The following is an 18672-nucleotide window of genomic DNA, read 5'->3' as shown; positions in this document are numbered from 1 at the left end:
GAGATTTGTGATTGCCATACATGCACTCAATGTCCCTAAAGCTTCTTTATGAGAGGTACTGGATTGGACAAAAGTAATCAGAATTGATTCATTCACTAGTTAAAGAGTGGTTTGATACAGAAGACTGTCCTTGTATTGACTTACAGGTAATTTTAATTGTTTATATGTTACTTTTATTTTAACAAAGGCTATGAATCTAAATTAAAAAAAGTGAGTACACATTTTTGTCAATATTTTATATCTTTTCATGTGACAACACTTGTTACGGTACATCCCGAACCCTGCAGACAGCAAGGCGTGGCCGCCCATCTAAGAGACCTAGCTGGGTTTGAACTCACAGCTCCAGCATCACCAGTCAGGTTCTCTTCCATGAAATCCACAAGGGGGCTTTGTTTTTTCTTTGCATTCTTCTGCTTTCTGACCCCTTGCCTGGAGTAAACAGTGCTGATCCACCTGCAGCCCTTTTCCGATTAGGGTCAGCTGCACCTAATTAGTAGGCTGTAAAAGCCAGCCCTGCCAGAGACCTAGGATCTGGTCATTTTGCCTGTTTGGTGTTTCCTGCCGGATACACTACTGACTGATTTCCTGGACTCTGACCTCTGCCTGCTTTACCGACTACGTTACTCCGCTGCCAGCCCTGATTTCTGCTTCTCGTCTGACCCTGCCTTTGGATTACCCCTTTATCTGTACTGCGTTTTTGGATTTTGTCTCCTCCTTGTGCCATCTCCTGCAACTGGGCTCCAACTTCTGGTAAACTGTTCCATAAGTTCTCCGGGGGACTGTTACATAATGACCAGATCGACTACCATGGAGCCCGCGGAGATGTTGAATGTCCTGAGTAACCTCACACAGCAAGTGACCCTCCTGTCCCAAACCGTAAGTGAATTGCAGCGTGACTTTGCTGAGTTAAAGGGGAACACACACCATGCTGCTGAACCTGATATTGCATTACCTGACAAGTTCACTGGGAAAAGGACTGAACTGCGATCACTTATCACAGCCTGCGAACTGCTCTTCACTTTAAAACCACGCACATACCCAAATGATTATGTGAAGGTTCGCACTACTATTTCCCTGCTGTCGGGTAGACCCCAAACCTGGGCACATCAACTCCTGCACTCAAACAGTCCAATACTGAACTCATGGGAGTCCTTTGCTGCAGCAATGCGTACATTATACAATGACACCCTGAGACCCTCTGCTGCACGCACTGCCCTCTGTTCCCTCCGGCAAGGGAGCAGACCAGTGGAGGATTATACTACAGATTTCCAGGAGCTAGCTGCTGACACCGGTTATGAGACTGGTCTACTAGAACAATACAGATTGGGTCTGTCTGCGGCATTAAAAGATGAACTAGCCAGAGTTGGGGTACCCACTTCATTGGAAGATCTGTTCCTTCTGTTCACCCGGTTCAGAGAAAGAAAGCAGGAGCAATTTGAAACCAGCTGTTTGCCCCATCAACGTTCCAAACCTGCTGGTGAGACCTATACCCCTATCCCCACCATGGACATAGAGGAACCCATGCAAATTGGAACACTGAATACCATGCTCACGGTAAATGAAAAAGCCAGAAGGAGAGGCCACTACATCAGCTAGGGAGGCCACTACATCAGCTAGGGAGGCCACTACATCAGCTACTGCCCGATACGTCGTCCTCACCCTAAACATAGCCATGTGGGGGCTCTGTGTCACCATCCAGCAAGTCCTCCATAGTAGCCTATGAAACACCTTTGTTACTGTGGTACAACTCTGCATGCGATCATACCGAGCAGACTACCTAACCAGACCAATGGCACCATCATGGTCCAAGCTAACCCTGTTCCAGAGCCTCAAAAGGAGGCTGTTGTGGCTACTTTCCAATCCTCAGCCTCTGCCCCCTAATGTTTCCTGCTCCAACACAGAGACTCTGTCCCCAGACTGGGTAATTTCCTCCAATGGAAACGTGGTCCGCAAAGAAGATCTAGAGGTCTTTGAACAGGCTCTTAAAGCCAGAGCTGCATCCCCTTCTCGCCTCCTTGCCTTCACTGCCTCCTCGAAGAATCACAACCTGCAAAATGTTCCAACACTCTCAGATCCTAACTATTCGGACCTGGATTCCCTGTCTGAGCCTGAATTGGATCCTCTAGCTGAAGCACTATCTATTCACCCCTAGAGGTCACTCCTTGTGGGGGGGGGGGGGGGCTCTGTCACGGCACAGCCCTAGCCCTGCAAGGGGTGGCTGCCCCTTTAAGAGACCTGGCTGGGTTTGAACTCACAGCTCCAGCATCCCACTCAGGTTCTCTACCATGATATCCACCAGGGGGCTTTGGTTTTTGTTTGCATTCTTCTGCTTTGACCCCTTGCCTGGATTAAGCAGTGCTGATCCACCCGCAGCCCTTTTCCAATTCGGGTCAGCTGCACCTAATTATATGTATTTGTGTAGTGTGTTAGTGTACAAATGTAGTTGTGTATTTTGCAAAGTATCAGTTTGTGCATGCTGGGATGTATATATGTGAAAAGTTAGTGTGCGGGTTTGCAGGTGTGTGTTTGTGGATTGCGTTTCCAATCTCTATCAGCCCCTTCTATCACTCTCCATCGGCATCTATTCAGTTATCTTCTCTTTCCCTTTCCTCACTTATGTCTGCCACCCAATTTTCCTCCCTTCTCCACTTGTTCTGTCTATATACTCCCTTCCCATCCATCCTCCCATTTGTGCAACATTTCTAATAACCTTCGGAAAGCATACATCTTGCTGCCCATCAGCGTGCAGCCCAACATTTCAAATGGACATGTTCATTTTATGGATGTGAGTGGAGGGTGGCTAGGAGCAGGGATGTTCTGAGAATTTTTAGGTAACTTACTAATAGAAACAAATACTACTAAAATGTCATGAACAATGTATCTTATTTACACAAACTGATTTCTAAACACATTTATTGGAGTTTAAAGACACATTACTGAGAATATTATTGTTGTGGAGCTCTGCTATACACTCAGACACACCAACAATATGGAGCTCCTAGAAAAGAGGGACATTAGGATAGAATAGAGACAGAGGAATTTGGGTCTGACTTGAGGGGTATGCAGCAGTGTAGCTTTTCTAGCAGTGATGGCAGGCAGCTGACGGTACAGATGCTGAAATCATCTCCATTCGCTCTCCTGTAATTCCTTCATCTGTCTCCAAGAAAGACAACCCTTCTTCTTTGGGGGCCAGACGAGAAGGAGAAAGAGATATTCCCACTTTAGTACCGATAATTAGGATGTGATCACTGAGTGCCACCCCTCTCCTGCTTCCCACACCCAAGCCATGGCCTCAACAGCCTTATGAGAATTCCAGCAGTGCACTCTACAACCACATTTAGATAAAGGTGTCAGACTTAATTTGTAAATTTCTTTTATTAGAATATTGCATGCAAAAAACAAGAGATTCCAACATTTATTGTTATTTTTTTTTTAGTTCGTTATATATATTGCCTTATTTCACTTGATGGCTTATTCATTAACTTTGAATAAGTCTTTGTTAAACCGCTCATAAAAGATTAATGAAGCTACTTATACAAGACTGTGCCAGGTATTATGCAGTATTCTATACATACTGCTCCATTAATGAACAATAGGTTTTTCAAACTGTTATCTGTAACATTCCAAACAATGGCAATGTTATAAAATGTACACGCAAAAGAGAAAGAGCCCATGAAATCAAATAGTTCCACTTGAAGCAGGACCCATGATAAATGAGATGGATAAGACTTATCTGAAGGAATAAGACGCCCTCATTTAAATGGAGAGCTGAGAGGCAGGTTTGGACCTATTATTTTAATGCCGCAATATTTCGCCGCGCACATTATATGAAGTATCAGGGGACAGCTTATGTTAGTTGAAGCATTTTCCATTTAACAAGCACTGCTCATTTTAATAATAATACATTTTCATTCTCCCATTCCTGGGTGGCATTTATGATCAGAATCGATGCCCCAAATTAAGAAAAAAAATTGAAGTTAACCTGTTTCCTACCGTAACAACTGATAAATATATTGAACAGCGATACAATGATGTATCTCCCTTATCCACAGAAACAGTTAAATTCTAAGTTACGGAAAGCTTTTACCAAACCTGTACTTATCAGCAAGATATAAACATTTATTTCATTAGTCTCAATTTACTTGTCAGATCTTTAACTGCATTAACTGATGCAAAAGCAATCCAGCCTTTCATATTAGAAGAGGTGATAAAGCAATGCAGAACTAACAAGCATTGGGGGAATTGACTTGTATATAAACGTTTGCTGTAGATACTTACGTATGTATAGCATGAGAGCAGGGGATGGCTTATATTGCCAACCAAGGACTCGTTATGTCTATATGAAATCTCATTTCTATGTCCGTTATTCCTCTTTATGAACCATGTTTTGGAAAAATGCTTAGGCTTTTAGTGCCTTTGGCCTACTTATATCTTTATATGAGCTTTTCACGTAGGAAATTTTCCTGTAGTTACAAATAACGGTAGAAAAAAACGAACAGATATTTTTTATGAAATGTTCGTTTTTGTAAAATGTGTTATTTAAGTCCGTCTTGAGTAAAGGAAACTTACTACTCTTTTTTCTTTTATCCTTTTATTTTAATAGAAAGTGTAAAACAATAATGTGATTTGTGAAGAGCTGAGAAATTGAGAAGTATGGCTATAGTTTTAATTTTCCCTCTTGGATAGAATCATTTAAGTGTTGAAAGTGGCTATGTCCCCTTAAACTTCGCTTTCTCCTATTGTTTCCTTTCATGTTTCGGAATGTATTCATTTTTTTTTTCTTAATTTCTTATCTATTTCTCTTTAAAACATAAGACAACTATGCAGGACAAATCTTGACAGAGGTAATCATGACCAACTGATCAGTTAAAAAAAGTCTATGCAGAAAACCCTGCATTTGCAAGTATATTTGCTTTCCTCTTTGCAAGCATGAACCCAAGATGGTGTCAAAAAGCCAACATCTCCAGTCTCGTGCTCTGACAATAGTGATATCACCTTAATATCAATGGCATCTTCAACGCCAGCAACTGACTCTTTGGTGCAAAAAATACTAATTGACCCGAAGACTCCTGTAAGAAGGATTTCTCCAACTTTGCCCAAGATATAAAAGCTGACATACAAGTACGTGGTGAGCACTCATTTGGAATACAAGGCCAAGGAAATCATAGATGTGCACAATTCCTTGGCAAAAACTTAAATGCCCTCTGAACTGAATGTACAGCGACTCATTGATAAATTACTACAATCGGGATCACCACCCAATTTGTGGAGTAATAGAACAAATACTCACAGCACTTAAATTAGACCTGATCACTAACAATCATTTGCAGCTGCTATTACCATCTTCAATGCCCAAAGCAACAAAGAAGCTAACTATACACATATTGTTGGCAGCATGCCACCTAATAGCCCTCCATTGGAAGCAATATATGTATTTGTCTTTCCCTGTCCAAGCTACTAGAAAAAAAATAATTGTAAATTTGAATATTAAAAAAATGGTTTGATACAGTTTGGAAGATCTGGCTTGAATATTTCTAAACATTACAAAGTATGACCCATGGATCCTTGTAGGGCTTGCTGCTGCTAATGTCCTGGTGCCAGATACCAAAGCCACAGTACACATTCAGAGGTCTTGTGGAGTCTATGCCTCAACACATCAGAGCTGTTTTAACAGCACGTGGGAACCTACATGATATTAGGCAGGTGATTTTAATGTTATGGCTGATTAGTGTATTTAAGAAATAATATATAAATATAGTTTGTTTTTTATTTACTGCTTTATAAATACGTAGAAGTCACTTGTTGTTTGTCTCTGTTTTGTTTCTAACTTTATCACACGTTCAGTCATACTCCATCTCATTATATTCCCTCTCATTATTTTCACTGTGCATATTATTATTATTTTTTTTTATTTAATTGTATTTCCATTTACTTTTGTAAAGTCACAACCTATGTTAAAGGCACCCAAACCACTTAAAAAAAATAACCCACAAAAAAGAGGTGTGCTTGTGAATAATACTTATCAAATTTGTAACCAGACCTTAAAGGTGAAATTACATACATGTAAAATAAAACAATAATAGTGCAAACCATCTAAAATATATGAAATTGAAAAATATATGTGTACTACACCTCTTACAAAATATATAGAAATATATCTTCCATCACTTGAATGAATATTATTTAAAAATAAACTTATATGCAGTAAACAAATCAATGTGCATTTAAAATTGTGTTAGACACATTAGGGATGTAAGCAGAAGTGTGTATCAAATTAATGAGACAATGTATATAAAAACATTTATAGAGAATGTATCCTTTATTGCAATTAATCTCTCTCCAACTCCTATGGTGCAAACCATTTACTAGACAAAGAGTCCTAACGTGGCTCAAGTCGTAGCGACCAGTACATGAAGCAGCATGTAAGTTTGAAAGAGAGTCCACCACTGTAAGCAGCTTATGGTAGATGGAGAGTGAAGATTTTGTGATATCAAAACAGTAAACCCAATTACTGTTTTATTCTGCTGGTTTAGCAAATAAAAACAAATAAATAAAAACAAAGGATTAGTGGTGAAAATATCAATGGTAGAATGTTGGAAATAAAATTCCGACCTTGTGGATACTTAGTATAAACCCTGTCCATTGCAGGTACATCACGCAATCATGATTTGTGTTATATATCCACCTCCAGGCCTATAGATGGCTTGTTATATGATATATTTTAGATTTTAAGTTGAAAGGTGAATTTTTTTTTAAATATAGAGCTGACTTGGCCTTACCCTTTCCCCAAATTACTAGTGTCTATTGTTATCATAGGGGGTGAGTAATGACCTGTACACGGAATAGAGTTTAGCCAGTAAAGTGTTGTAAAAGGTAATAATAAGAAGCTACAATATATGTTTAAAGAAATGTAATAACACTAAGAAATGTATTTTTAAATGTAATGATCTCATTATTATACCTTCTCCAATTGCAGCATTTCAGTCTATGTAGTTTATGAGTTGAACTGAATAAAACCGTGATACATTATCCTTTTAGCTAGTACCCAAATTAAGTTCATCATTAGTATTGTGGTCAATTATTTAGTTGAAGAATTAGCTTGAACCATTCTGACATTATGATATAATATATAAGAATATGCATTCTGCACCTTTGCACTTAGAAAGGCAGTGACACTACAGAAAATAATTGCTGCTCGATGGCAGCTGCCTGGAGTCTGGTAATTATAATATGCCAGTTTTAATCAACTGGGTCACCATTAATTATCATTGATTGCAAATTATTGGGTCCAACCCAGTAAAAAGTACTTGTGTAAAACTCTTAAATCAGGAAATACAACATGCTCTGGAGCTTATGGGTGGAGGTTTACCACTCCCTAGACACGTTGATTCATGTTTTGCCTAAAACTATTAATTTATATGCATATTCAGATAACAACTGCTTTTCTTCTAATTTGTTCTTATAGAATCCTGATAGACAATGTATTGCACTTGATTGGTAGGAACACGGAAAACAAGAAAGTAAGACTTAAGAGGTCCCTGGAAAACTACAATTACACCAAATATCATTCAATGGAAGAGGTAAAAGGAAATAACAGTCATATTAATCCAGAAATATAATTTAATCATTTGAAAATAATATTGGGACATCATATACACATAATAAAAATTATGTTTTAACATCTAAAGAAGCCGCAGGAGTGTCTTCCATTTTGTAAGATATTTTTATTTATTATCTGCTGGATTTTTATTGTGTATGGATTCATCGCAATATTTTTGGTACCTAGCTATTTGTCAGCTCCATGTGGATGAGATCTAAAAAGTCGAGAGTGCAGTTCATGCTTGCTATGTGGTCACCAGAAGTTTTGGATCAAGCCCATGCTTTAAAATACATAGAGTATAAGGTGGAGTATCTTCTTATTTGAATAGTTGACAATAATAAGTATTCAAATAAGGAGCCTATGGATATGGCTCAACTTTCCAGCTCTGTGAGATATCAAGGTTTCCACAGGAAACAGGAGGTTACAGTATAAAGAAGGGAGTGGGAACCTTGATATCCCACAGAGGTGGAAAGTTGAGCCATATCCATAGGCTCCTTATTTGAATATTTATTATTAGTGATGTACCGAACTGTCCGCCGGCGAACAGTTCCCGGCGAACTTAGCGTGTTCGCGTTTGCCGCGGCGGGCGGACACATGCGCAGTTCGATCCGCCCCCTATTCGTCATCATTGGGCAAACTTTGACCATGTGCCTCTCGGTCAGCAGACACATCCCAGCCAATCAGCAGCACTCCCTCCCTTCCACACCCTCCAACCTCCCTCCCAGCATCCATTTTCGATTTCATTCTGAAGCTGCATGCTTAGTGAGAGGAGGGAAAGTTTAGCTGCTGCTGATTAGATAGGGAAATTGATAGCTAGGCTAGGGTATTCAGTGTCCACTACAATCCTGAAGGACTCATCTGATCTCTGCTGTAAGGACAGCACCCCAAAAAGCCCTTTTTAGGGCTATAACATCAGGCTGCTTTTTTTTTTTTTTTTTCCTGTGTAATGTAATTGCAGGTGCCTGCCTGCCAGCTTCTGTGTGAGGTTCACATTGGATACTGTGCCTACTTGCCCAGTGCCACCACTCATATCTGTTTTAACAATAGGTTAAGCTTTACATTTAAAATAAATATTTTTTTTTTCACTGTAATAGAAGAGCAGTTGCCTGCCTGCCAGCTTCTGTGTGAGGTTCACATTGGATACTGTGCCCACTTGCCCAATGCCACCACTCATATCTGTTTTAACAATTGGTTAAGCTTTAGATTTAAAATAAATAATTTGTTTTCACTGTAATAGAAGAGCAGTTGCCTGCCTGCCAGCTTCTGTGTGAGGTTCACATTGGATACTGTGCCCACTTGCCCAGTGCCACCACTCATATCTGTTTTAACAATTGGTTAAGCTTTAGATTTAAAATAAATAATTTGTTTTCACTGTAATAGAAGAGCAGTTGCCTGCCTGCCAGCTTCTGTGTCAGGTTGGATGCCTTGCCCATTTGCACAGTCAGTGCCACCACTCATATCTGTTTTAACAATAGCTTAAGCTTTAGAATTTAAAGAAATCATTTTTTTTCACTGTAATAGAAGAGCAGTTGCCTGCCTGCCAGCTTCTGTGTCAGGTTGGATGCCTTGCCCATTTGCACAGTCAGTGCCACCACTCATATCTGTTTTAACAATAGCTTAAGCATTAGATTTTAAAGAAATCATTTTTTTTCACTGTAATAGAAGATCAGTTAGTTGTCTGCAAGCGTCTGGGTGTCAGGCCTACTTCAGCGTGTGCTCTGCAGACCTGTGCCAGCATGCTTTGACAGTTGCCAATCATATCTGGTGTCTCTTTAGCGTGCTTTTACAAAGAAAAAAGGTTTCCAGTGTAAGCTAATAGCAGCCAGTCAGTGTCCTTCAAGCGGCTCTGTCAGGCCTTCCTTCAGCGTATGCCCTGCACAACCCTGCCAGCGTACTTTCACAGTTGCCACTCATATCTGGTGTCTCTATAGCGTACTTTTACAACCAAAATTTTGTTTCCACTGTAATAGAAGAGCAGTTGCCTGCCTGCCAGCTTCTGCGTGAGGTTCACATTGGATACTGTGCCTACTTGCCCAGTGCCACCACTCATATCTGTTTTAACAATTGGTTAAGCTTTAGATTTAAAATAAATAATTTGTTTTCACTGTAATAGAAGAGCAGTTGCCTGCCTGCCAGCTTCTGTGTCAGGTTGGATGCCTTGCCCATTTGCACAGTCAGTGCCACCACTCATATCTGTTTTAACAATTGGTTAAGCTTTAGATTTAAAATAAATAATTTGTTTTCACTGTAATAGAAGAGCAGTTGCCTGCCTGCCAGCTTCTTTGTGAGGTTCACATTGGATACTGTGCCTACTTGCCCAGTGCCACCACTCATATCTGTTTTAACAATAGCTTAAGCTTTAGATTTTAAAGAAATATTTTTTTTTTCACTGTAATAGAAGATCAGTTAGTTGTCTGCAAGCGTCTGGGTGTCAGGCCTACTTCAGCGTGTGCTCTGCAGACCTGTGCCAGCGTGCTTTGACAGTTGCCAATCATATTTGGTGTCTCTTTAGCGTGCTTTTACAAAGAAAAAAGGTTTCCAGTGTAAGCTAATAGCAACCAGTCAGTGTCCTTCAAGCGGCTCTGTCAGGCCTTCCTTCAGCGTATGCCCTGCACAACCCTGCCAGCGTACTTTGACAGTTGCCACTCATATCTGGTGTCTATATAGCGTGCTTTTACAACCCAAATTTTGTTTCCACTGTAATAGAAGAGCAGTTGCCTGCCTGCCAGCTTCTGTGTGAGGTTCACAGTGGATACTGTGCCCTCTTGCCCAGTGCCACCACTCATATCTGTTTTTACAATAGCTTAAGCTTTAGATTTAAAAGAAATAATTTTTTTTCACTGTAATAGAAGAGCAGTTAGTTGTCTGCAAGCGTCTGGGTGTCAGGCCTACTTCAGCGTGTGCTCTGTAGACCTGTTCCAGCGTGCTTTGACAGTTGCCAATCATATTTGGTGTCTCTTTAGCGTGCTTTTAAAACCAAAATTTATTTTTCACTGTTATAGATTGAATAGCAGTTACTTGTCTTCAAGGGGGTGTGTCAGTCCTTCCTTCAGCGTGTGCTCTGCAGAACTGTTCCAGTGCACATTGCCAATCATATCTGGTGTCTCTATAGCGTGCTTTTAAAACCAAAATTTATTTTTCACTGTTATAGATTGAATAGCAGTTACTTGTCTTCAAGCGGTGATGCGCAACCATTATTGCTAGAGGATGTAGATAACAGGGATATGTCTCAGGCAGGCAGCATTAAACACATGGAGGTACGGTGTGATGATGATGATGTTGTACCCGCTGCTGCTTCCTTTTCTGAGTTGTCAGATACAAGCGAAGCGGTTGATGATGACGATGCGTCCATGGATGTCACGTGGGTGCCCGCTCGGCAAGAAGAAGAACAGGGCGAAAGTTCAGATGGGGAGACAGAGAGGAGGAGGAGACGAGTTGGAAGCAGGGGGGGGGTCATCGCAAGGAGCTAGTGGCACAGTCAGACAGCATGCATTGGCACCCGGGGTCAGCCCGACAGCACGCCAATCAACGCATGCTGTGTCCACCACCAGAATTCCGTCATTGCAGAGCTCAGCAGTGTGGCATTTTTTTTGTGTGTCTGCCTCGGACAACAGCGATGCCATTTGCAACCTGTGCCAAAGGAAACTGAGTCGTGGGAGGTCCAACACCCACCTAGGTACAACTGCTTTGCGTAGGCACATGATCTCACATCACAAACGCCTATGGGATCAACACATGAGTACAAGCAGCACGCCTACTCTAAGTCGCCATCCTCCTCCTGGTCTAGCATCTTCAGCCACGTCAACCACTGCTGTCCTTCTTGCCCCCTCTCAACCATCCGCCACTCCGTCTCCCGCCTTGAGCAGTTCCCGCTCATCTGCCCACAGTCATGTGTCTGTCAAGGACATGTTTGAGCGTAAGAAGCCAATGTCACCAAGTCACCCCCTTGCCCAGCGTCTGACAGCTGGCTTGTCCGAACTATTAGCCCGCCAGCTTTTACCATACAATCTGGTTGAGTCTGAGGCGTTCAAAAAATTTGTAGCTATTGGGACACCGCAGTGGAAGGTACCCGGCCGGAATTTCTTTTCACAAAAGGCAATCCCCAACTTGTACTCGATTGTGCAAAAGGAAGTCATGGCATGTCTGGCACACAGTGTTGGGGCAAGGGTCCATCTGACCACTGATACCTGGTCTGCAAAGCATGGTCAGGGCAGGTATATCACCTACACTGCGCATTGGGTAAACCTGCTGACGGCTGACAAGCAAGGAATGCGTGGCATTGCAGAGGAGTTGGTGACACCGCCACGAATTGCAGGCAGTCCTGCTGCCACCTCCCCTACTCCTCCTACTCCATCCTCTTCCATAACCTCCTCGGCTGAGTCCTCTTGTGCTGCTGCGTCTTGCTCCACATCAACGGCACCCCCCCAGCTCCCCAGGTACTATTCCACATCCCGGATACGGCAGTGTCACGCCGTCTTGGGTTTGACTTGCTTGAAAGCAGAGAGTCACACCGGACAAGCACTCCTGTCCGCCCTGAACGCACAGGTGGAAAAGTGGCTGACTCCGCAGCAACTGGATATAGGCAAAGTGGTGTGTGACAACGGAAAAAATTTGATAGCGGCATTGAAGTTGGGCAAGTTGACACATGTGCCGTGCATGGCACATGTGTGTAATCTGATCGTACAACGCTTTGTGCATAAGTACACAGGCTTACAGGACGTCCTGAAGCAGGCCAGGAAGGTGTGTGGCCATTTCAGGCGTTCCTACACGGCCATGGCTCACTTTGCCGATATCCAGCGGCGAAACAACATGCCAGTGAGGCGCTTGATTTGCGACAGCCCTACACGTTGGAATTCAACACTCCTAATGTTCGACCGCCTGCTCCAACAAGAAAAAGCTGTTAATGAATATGTGTATGACCGGGGTGCTAGGACAGCCTCTGGGGAGCTTGGAATTTTTTTGCCACGTTACTGGACGCTCATGCACAATGCCTGTAGGCTCATGCGTCTTTTTTTTTTTTTTTTTCAACGTATATTAAAATTTTTAGTATACAAATGTAAAAACATATCCCATGCTTTACCCATTTTACAGTACAACTGTACACATGCAACAGAAAAGAAATCACTGAAATTCAACAACACAAAGCTTACATGGGCTTTGAGGTGTTTGCCAAAATGCATGTATTTGTAGCCCAGATATAACAGTGGCTATAATTAACCTATGTAAACTTGTCACATCTGGCACACTTATACATTACTAAACACAGAATAGTAGTGAACTAAAAAACAAATTAAAAAATTTTGGTATTTGAAGAATATATTCAAATCATTCGTTTTCTGCCTACATTTTGTCATTCAGTTTTCAATTCAGTACAAATAGATGTTCAGTGAATAAACAGCTTAATATGGGGTTGTTGCTTGCTAAAAACAGACAGTGATGCTTTCTTCAGAAAACAATTATTGAACATTTGAAACTCCCATAGAAAGTATGGCTTTCAACTTACTGAGACAAATTAAAATTTCAGCTTTGATGTTCAGCACATTACATGTATTTTTTTCAATATTTCGCTAAAACATAACAGTTAAAAAAAAAAAAAAAAAACGTAAATATAACAAAACTACAACATTTATGCAAAAGGTTGAGGTCCTGCAGTAAAATGTTGATCAGATAAGAAGTTAGGTGGTGGGGCGTGGCCTAGCCGAGCATGCGACAGGACGCGTAGTACCTGAGCTCCGCTCTCCCTGGCCCTTAATAGCAATAATACCGGCACATACCTCATAAAATATGGTACGGAACAAGAAGCCCCAAACCCAGGGGGACACCCCGCACCGCCCGACCGGCACACTGGACGAGTATGTGCGCACCCCGAGCACACCAAGCAGTCACCGTCTGCCTGACAATATGGCGCCCGGCTCCCCGAGCAGTGAAAGCGCGGGAGATCCTACACTAGACGGCACACAGGAGGACACGCTGGCGCAAATCAAACAGGAGCTGTCCAGGATTTCGGCCCAGATGCTCACCAAGGCAGATTCAGGAGGGCTCCTGCGGGAGCTTCGAGCAGCAATCAAGGAGGAGGTCGCGGCCCTGAGGACGGACCTCACTGCGGTGGAGGTGAGAGTGGAGGCGCTGGAGACAGAGGCCCAGGCGAGCCGCACACAGCATGAAGCGGCTGAGCTCGCAACCACAAGACAAGGCAACATGCTCCTCTCCCTCCGGCGCCAAGTCGAAGACCTTGAAAACCGCAGCCGCAGACAGAACATCCGGATTCGGGGCCTACCCGAACCGGACGCAGCACCACTTCCTGTGACACTACAGGCCCTCTTCCGGCAGATACTCGGCCAGGAATGCCCGGCGGAGATCAAGATGGACCGGGCACATAGGGCCCTGGGGCCGCAGAGACCGGATGGCAGGCCGCGGGACGTCCTGTGCTGCCTCCATGAATACAGCCTCAAGGAGCGCCTGATGACAGCTGCCCGAGGAATGGCTGACATACCCTTTAGGGGAGCGAATGTGGCCCTCTACCAGGACCTATCTGGCTTCACCTTGGACGCCAGAAGGGCCCTCCGGCCCTTAACGACGACCCTACGGGAGAAAGGAGTGGCTTACCGATGGGGCTTCCCCTTCAGCCTCCAGATCAAACAGGGGAATGCCTGGATCCAGGTGCGCTGGCCGGAAGATGTGCCTCGAGCTACACGAGCCCTACGCCTGCCGCCCATCCGCATTAGAAACTGGCTCCTGGAGACACCGCTCGCGCAGCAGCAAGTAGTGACGGACGAAGATCACCCGCCCTCGCCCTCGAGGAGAAGGGAGCGGGCCCCGCGGATGCTGGGAGGCCCGCGAGGCGTGGAGGAGTAAGGAGGGGAGCGCCCGCGGCCTGGCAACGGCTGGGCCGCCAGGTACTGGGGGGGAGCCGGGATCAGAGTCTGCACCTGCCCATAGAGGGAGTAGGGTAGCTAGGTGGGGAGGGAGGCAAAGTCACCCTACAAGTAAAGCGGGCGGAGGCTTGCACATACCTGCGGAAATATCCTGGAGGCGAAGCACCCCTTCTCCCCCTGATGACCGAGACTGGGACTGGCCCCTCCACACCTCACCTGGACTTGCTGCCCCGGAAAAGCTTAGGCCACGGGAGTCGTAGGGCACACATTGGGCTTTGGGAGGGCAGTGGTCCGGGGACTGCATCTTGGAGGTGGGGGAGGACATGGGCGGATTGCTGCACAGAGGCCCGTTGGCTTGGGGGGGGGGGGGGGCATGGAGCTGAAATGGACATGCTGTGAACTGCTCTCACACAGAGGGGGGGGGGGGACATGGAGCTGAACTGGATACCATTTGGGACATGCTGTGAACTGCTCCCACACAGAGGGAGGGGGGAGGGGGGGGAGAGGGCACGGAGCTGAACTGGATACCATTTGAGACATGCTGTGAACTGCCCCCACACAGAGGGGGGGGAGGGGGGAGGGGGTAGGAGTTCCCGCAGCCCCATTTTGCACCCATAGGAGACGAAAGGGAAGAGGGTACACACCCCTCAGGGGAGGGGGGAGGGGAGGGGGTAGGAGTTCCCGCAGCCCCATTTTGCACCCATAGGAGACGAGAGGGAAGAGGGTACATACCCCTCCACGGGGGTGAGAGGAGCGAAAGCCTCTACGCTGCGGCGCTCACTCGCCTCCCAACGAAGGGTCACTTACTCACCACAGGGGGGAGATGATAAGGGAAAGCCACACAACAGGGAGATAAGGAAACCTGCCCAAACTGGGGGGGGGGGCGCCCCGGGGACACTGAGGAGGGCAGTGAGCAAGGCATTGACCTAGCTTAGACACGACAAACCGGAAAGGGAGACCGCCACAGACGAGTGGGCAATAGAGGTAGCCATTGAGGGCGGTCGACCGGTGTACGCAGGCAACGACAGCAGCAACACATGGCGGCCAACCGCACTTTCCACCCGACTGGGACCACCTGGGGAGAGGGAGACGGGCCTGGCAAGGCATAGAGGTATCACCTCCTAGAGGAGGAGGACTGAAGCGGGCCCACACAGGCTAAGGGGGAGCTCGAGCTGACACATCTCAGCCCCACACACAACCCTGCGCCTGCGGACGCGCACGCACCCACAGACACTCTGTACACAACACTAGGGGGGAGCGACAGGGGGGGACATATTTATGAGGGATAGTCCACCCCTTATTGACTCACCACCCTAGACCGCTGAGTCTGACATTGTATATAGTTTTCTTTTTGTTTATCTTCTTTGTTACTCTATACGCGGATAACAGACTTCCCCGACGAACCAATACCTACGACCACACTTCCCCCCCCTCTCTTAATACATACATACATATTCCTCCCCTCCTCCTTTTCCTTTTTTCCCCCTCTCGCCCCCCCTTGCCCTGTCCTCCACCTCTGACTCCGACCTACCCGTCCCGGCCTGGCAGCACCAGCTCTCATGACCTCTCGGGGCAACAGGGGATTCGCCCCGGCGCCCTTGCGCGTCTGGTCCAACAACGTCCGAGGCCTGAACTCGCCGGAACGGAGATCGCACTTACTAAGGGCCCTATGGTCCAACAGAATCTCAGTGGCCTTCCTACAGGAGACTCACTTCCGCGGGCAGACGGGTCCGGCTCTCCGAGACCGGAGGTTCCCCACAGGCTACTTTGCCAACCATAATGACGCCAAGAAGGCCGGAGTGGCCATACTCTTTGCCACTCATGTCCCCTTCGTCTGTGCGGAAATAAAGTCTGACCCACTGGGTCGCTACATTTTCCTCAAGGGCTCCATCGCAGACAGGCGCTACACCTTTGCCTCCATATATGCGCCCAATACTCGACAACATAGTTTTCTCACTAGAACCCTAAAATTGTTAGAACACTTTAGGGAGGGGCTCCTAATCTTGGCAGGGGACCTCAACATCCCGATGGACCCCCGGATGGACACCTCCCGGGGATGCAGCTCGCTGCCAGACACATGCATCAAAACGGCACAATCGGCACTCAGAACAGCGGGCCTGGCAGACTGCTGGAGAATCCTGCACCCGGAGGCCAAGGATTTCACATATTTCTCCCAGGTGCACCGCTGCTACAGCCGCCTAGATTACATTCTTATTGCGCAAGAATACCTGAACCTGCTACAGAAATGTGAAATCCTACTGGACGCCTGGTCGGACCATTCGCCGGTTCTGGCTCAGCTGTCCTCACCCCTGCATAAACCCACAAGACGGCAGTGGAAACTAAATGAACAACTACTTAGCGACCCGGTCGCAATAGCAGAAACTACGACGGTGCTTCGCCAATACTTCAACGAAAATGACCCGGCAGACACCTCCCCAATGACCCGCTGGGAGGCACATAAGTGCGTCATTAGAGGCCACTTCATCAAGGTCTGTACAGCTCGGAAGAAAGCACACAGCAGACAGCTACAAGAGCTATATACGAAAGTCGCTGGCTTGGAGCAAGAACATAAATCCACCCCGACGGATGAGGTATACCACGCCCTGCAGGAGACCCGTCGAAACCTACAACACCTGCTCACAAAAAACCTTGCCCACTCGATCAAGAAAGCCCACCGCCATTTTTACGAACACTCTAACAAATGTGGCCGAATGCTGGCCAGAATGCTGAGGCAACAGCGCCGCATGACCCAAATTACCAAGCTGCGGACAAGGAGCGGCACCATCACGCAAGTACCAGACAAGATAGTCGAGGAATTCCGGGACTTCTACGCCGGTCTCTACGATATCCAGAAAGACGAGATGGGTGTGGGTCGGGACAGGACGTTGAGACTGACGAGGGAATATCTGGAGCACAACGTACCTCGGACCCTCACGCAAGAACAAAGGGATGACCTTGACGCCCCCATCACGAGTGGGGAACTGGCAGCTGCCCTGAAGAACACACACCTTAACAAAGCACCGGGCCCGGATGGCCTACCCGCCAGATACCTCAAGGTCTTCGGGGACACTCTCCTGCCAGAATTACTGACGGGTTTGAATTCTCTTCTCGAGGGCACACGTCTTCCGAGAGACACCCTACTGGCAACGATTGCAGTCCTCCCGAAGGAGGGAAAGGATCCGGCGGCCTGCGCAAGCTATAGACCCATTTCCCTGCTGAACGCAGACCTCAAGCTGTTTGCAAAGATCCTGGCAACACGTGTAGGCCACATAGTACCATCCCTGGTCCATCCGGACCAGACCGGATTCATCCCCGGTCGAGAAGCCAAAGATAACACCATTAGAGCATTAAACATCATGCACATGCAACGGAACTCGTCGGTCGGGAGCCTACTCCTCTCCACCGACGCTGAAAAGGCTTTCGACCGGGTGAACTGGCAATACCTTCTAGATACGCTAAGGGCAATGGGATTCGGGCCGAATATATTGCAGTGGATCTCTGCGTTATACACGGACCCGACAGCACAACTGCGCATCAACGGGGTCCTGTCCACAACGATCAACATACGTAACGGGACGCGCCAGGGGTGCCCGCTCTCCCCCCTCCTGTTTGCCCTCTCTCTGGAACCATTTCTCGAGGCGGTCAGACGGGACGGGGGTATTGCCGGAGTCACTCAGGGGGACAGAGTACATAAAGTGGCGGCTTACGCCGACGACCTCCTTTTCTTCGTGAGCAACCCATTGATCACATTGCCAAACCTACTGGCGGCTTTTGAGAGGTTCGGGCGAATCTCTAACTTCAAACTGAATGCGGACAAGTCGGAGGCCCTCCCCTTGTCCATAGCCCCCGAACTGGTCGAACAGCTGACAGGGGAGTTCCCCTTTAAATGGTGCCAGCGGCGAATAAAATACCTCGGGATCTGGTTAACCAGAGACCTGTCAAATCTCTACCAAGAGAACTTTCTTCCGATTCTTCAGACGCTTCGCGCAGACTTGCTCAGATGGGGCCGCCTCTGCGTGTCGTGGTTTGGGAGGATAAATACAGTAAAGATGAACCTACTGCCACGCCTGCTGTATCTTTTCCAAGCCATCCCGATTGCGATTCCACGGACCTATTTCAACACCCTAGGATCAGCGATACTGCGTTTCGTCTGGGCGAAGGGGCCACCGAGGGTAAGAAAGACACAGCTCATACTCC

General features: G+C 46.2%; 1 protein-coding gene across 1 annotated transcript in view; it reads left to right on the top strand.

Annotated features, from left to right (window-relative positions):
• LOC134571622 (carboxypeptidase O-like) overlaps positions 1-18672 on the top strand; it is a 178305-nt gene that overhangs the window by 121666 nt on the left and 37967 nt on the right. The window contains exon 5 of the mRNA XM_063430089.1: positions 7466-7580. Coding sequence (XP_063286159.1) covers positions 7466-7580 — 115 coding nt within the window. The remainder of the gene's footprint in view (positions 1-7465; positions 7581-18672) is intronic.

The sequence above is a fragment of the Pelobates fuscus genome, chromosome 8 (genome assembly GCF_036172605.1).
Source record: "Pelobates fuscus isolate aPelFus1 chromosome 8, aPelFus1.pri, whole genome shotgun sequence".
Classification (NCBI taxonomy): Eukaryota; Metazoa; Chordata; class Amphibia; order Anura; family Pelobatidae; genus Pelobates; species Pelobates fuscus.
This window is presented reverse-complemented; position numbering and strand designations above follow the sequence as displayed.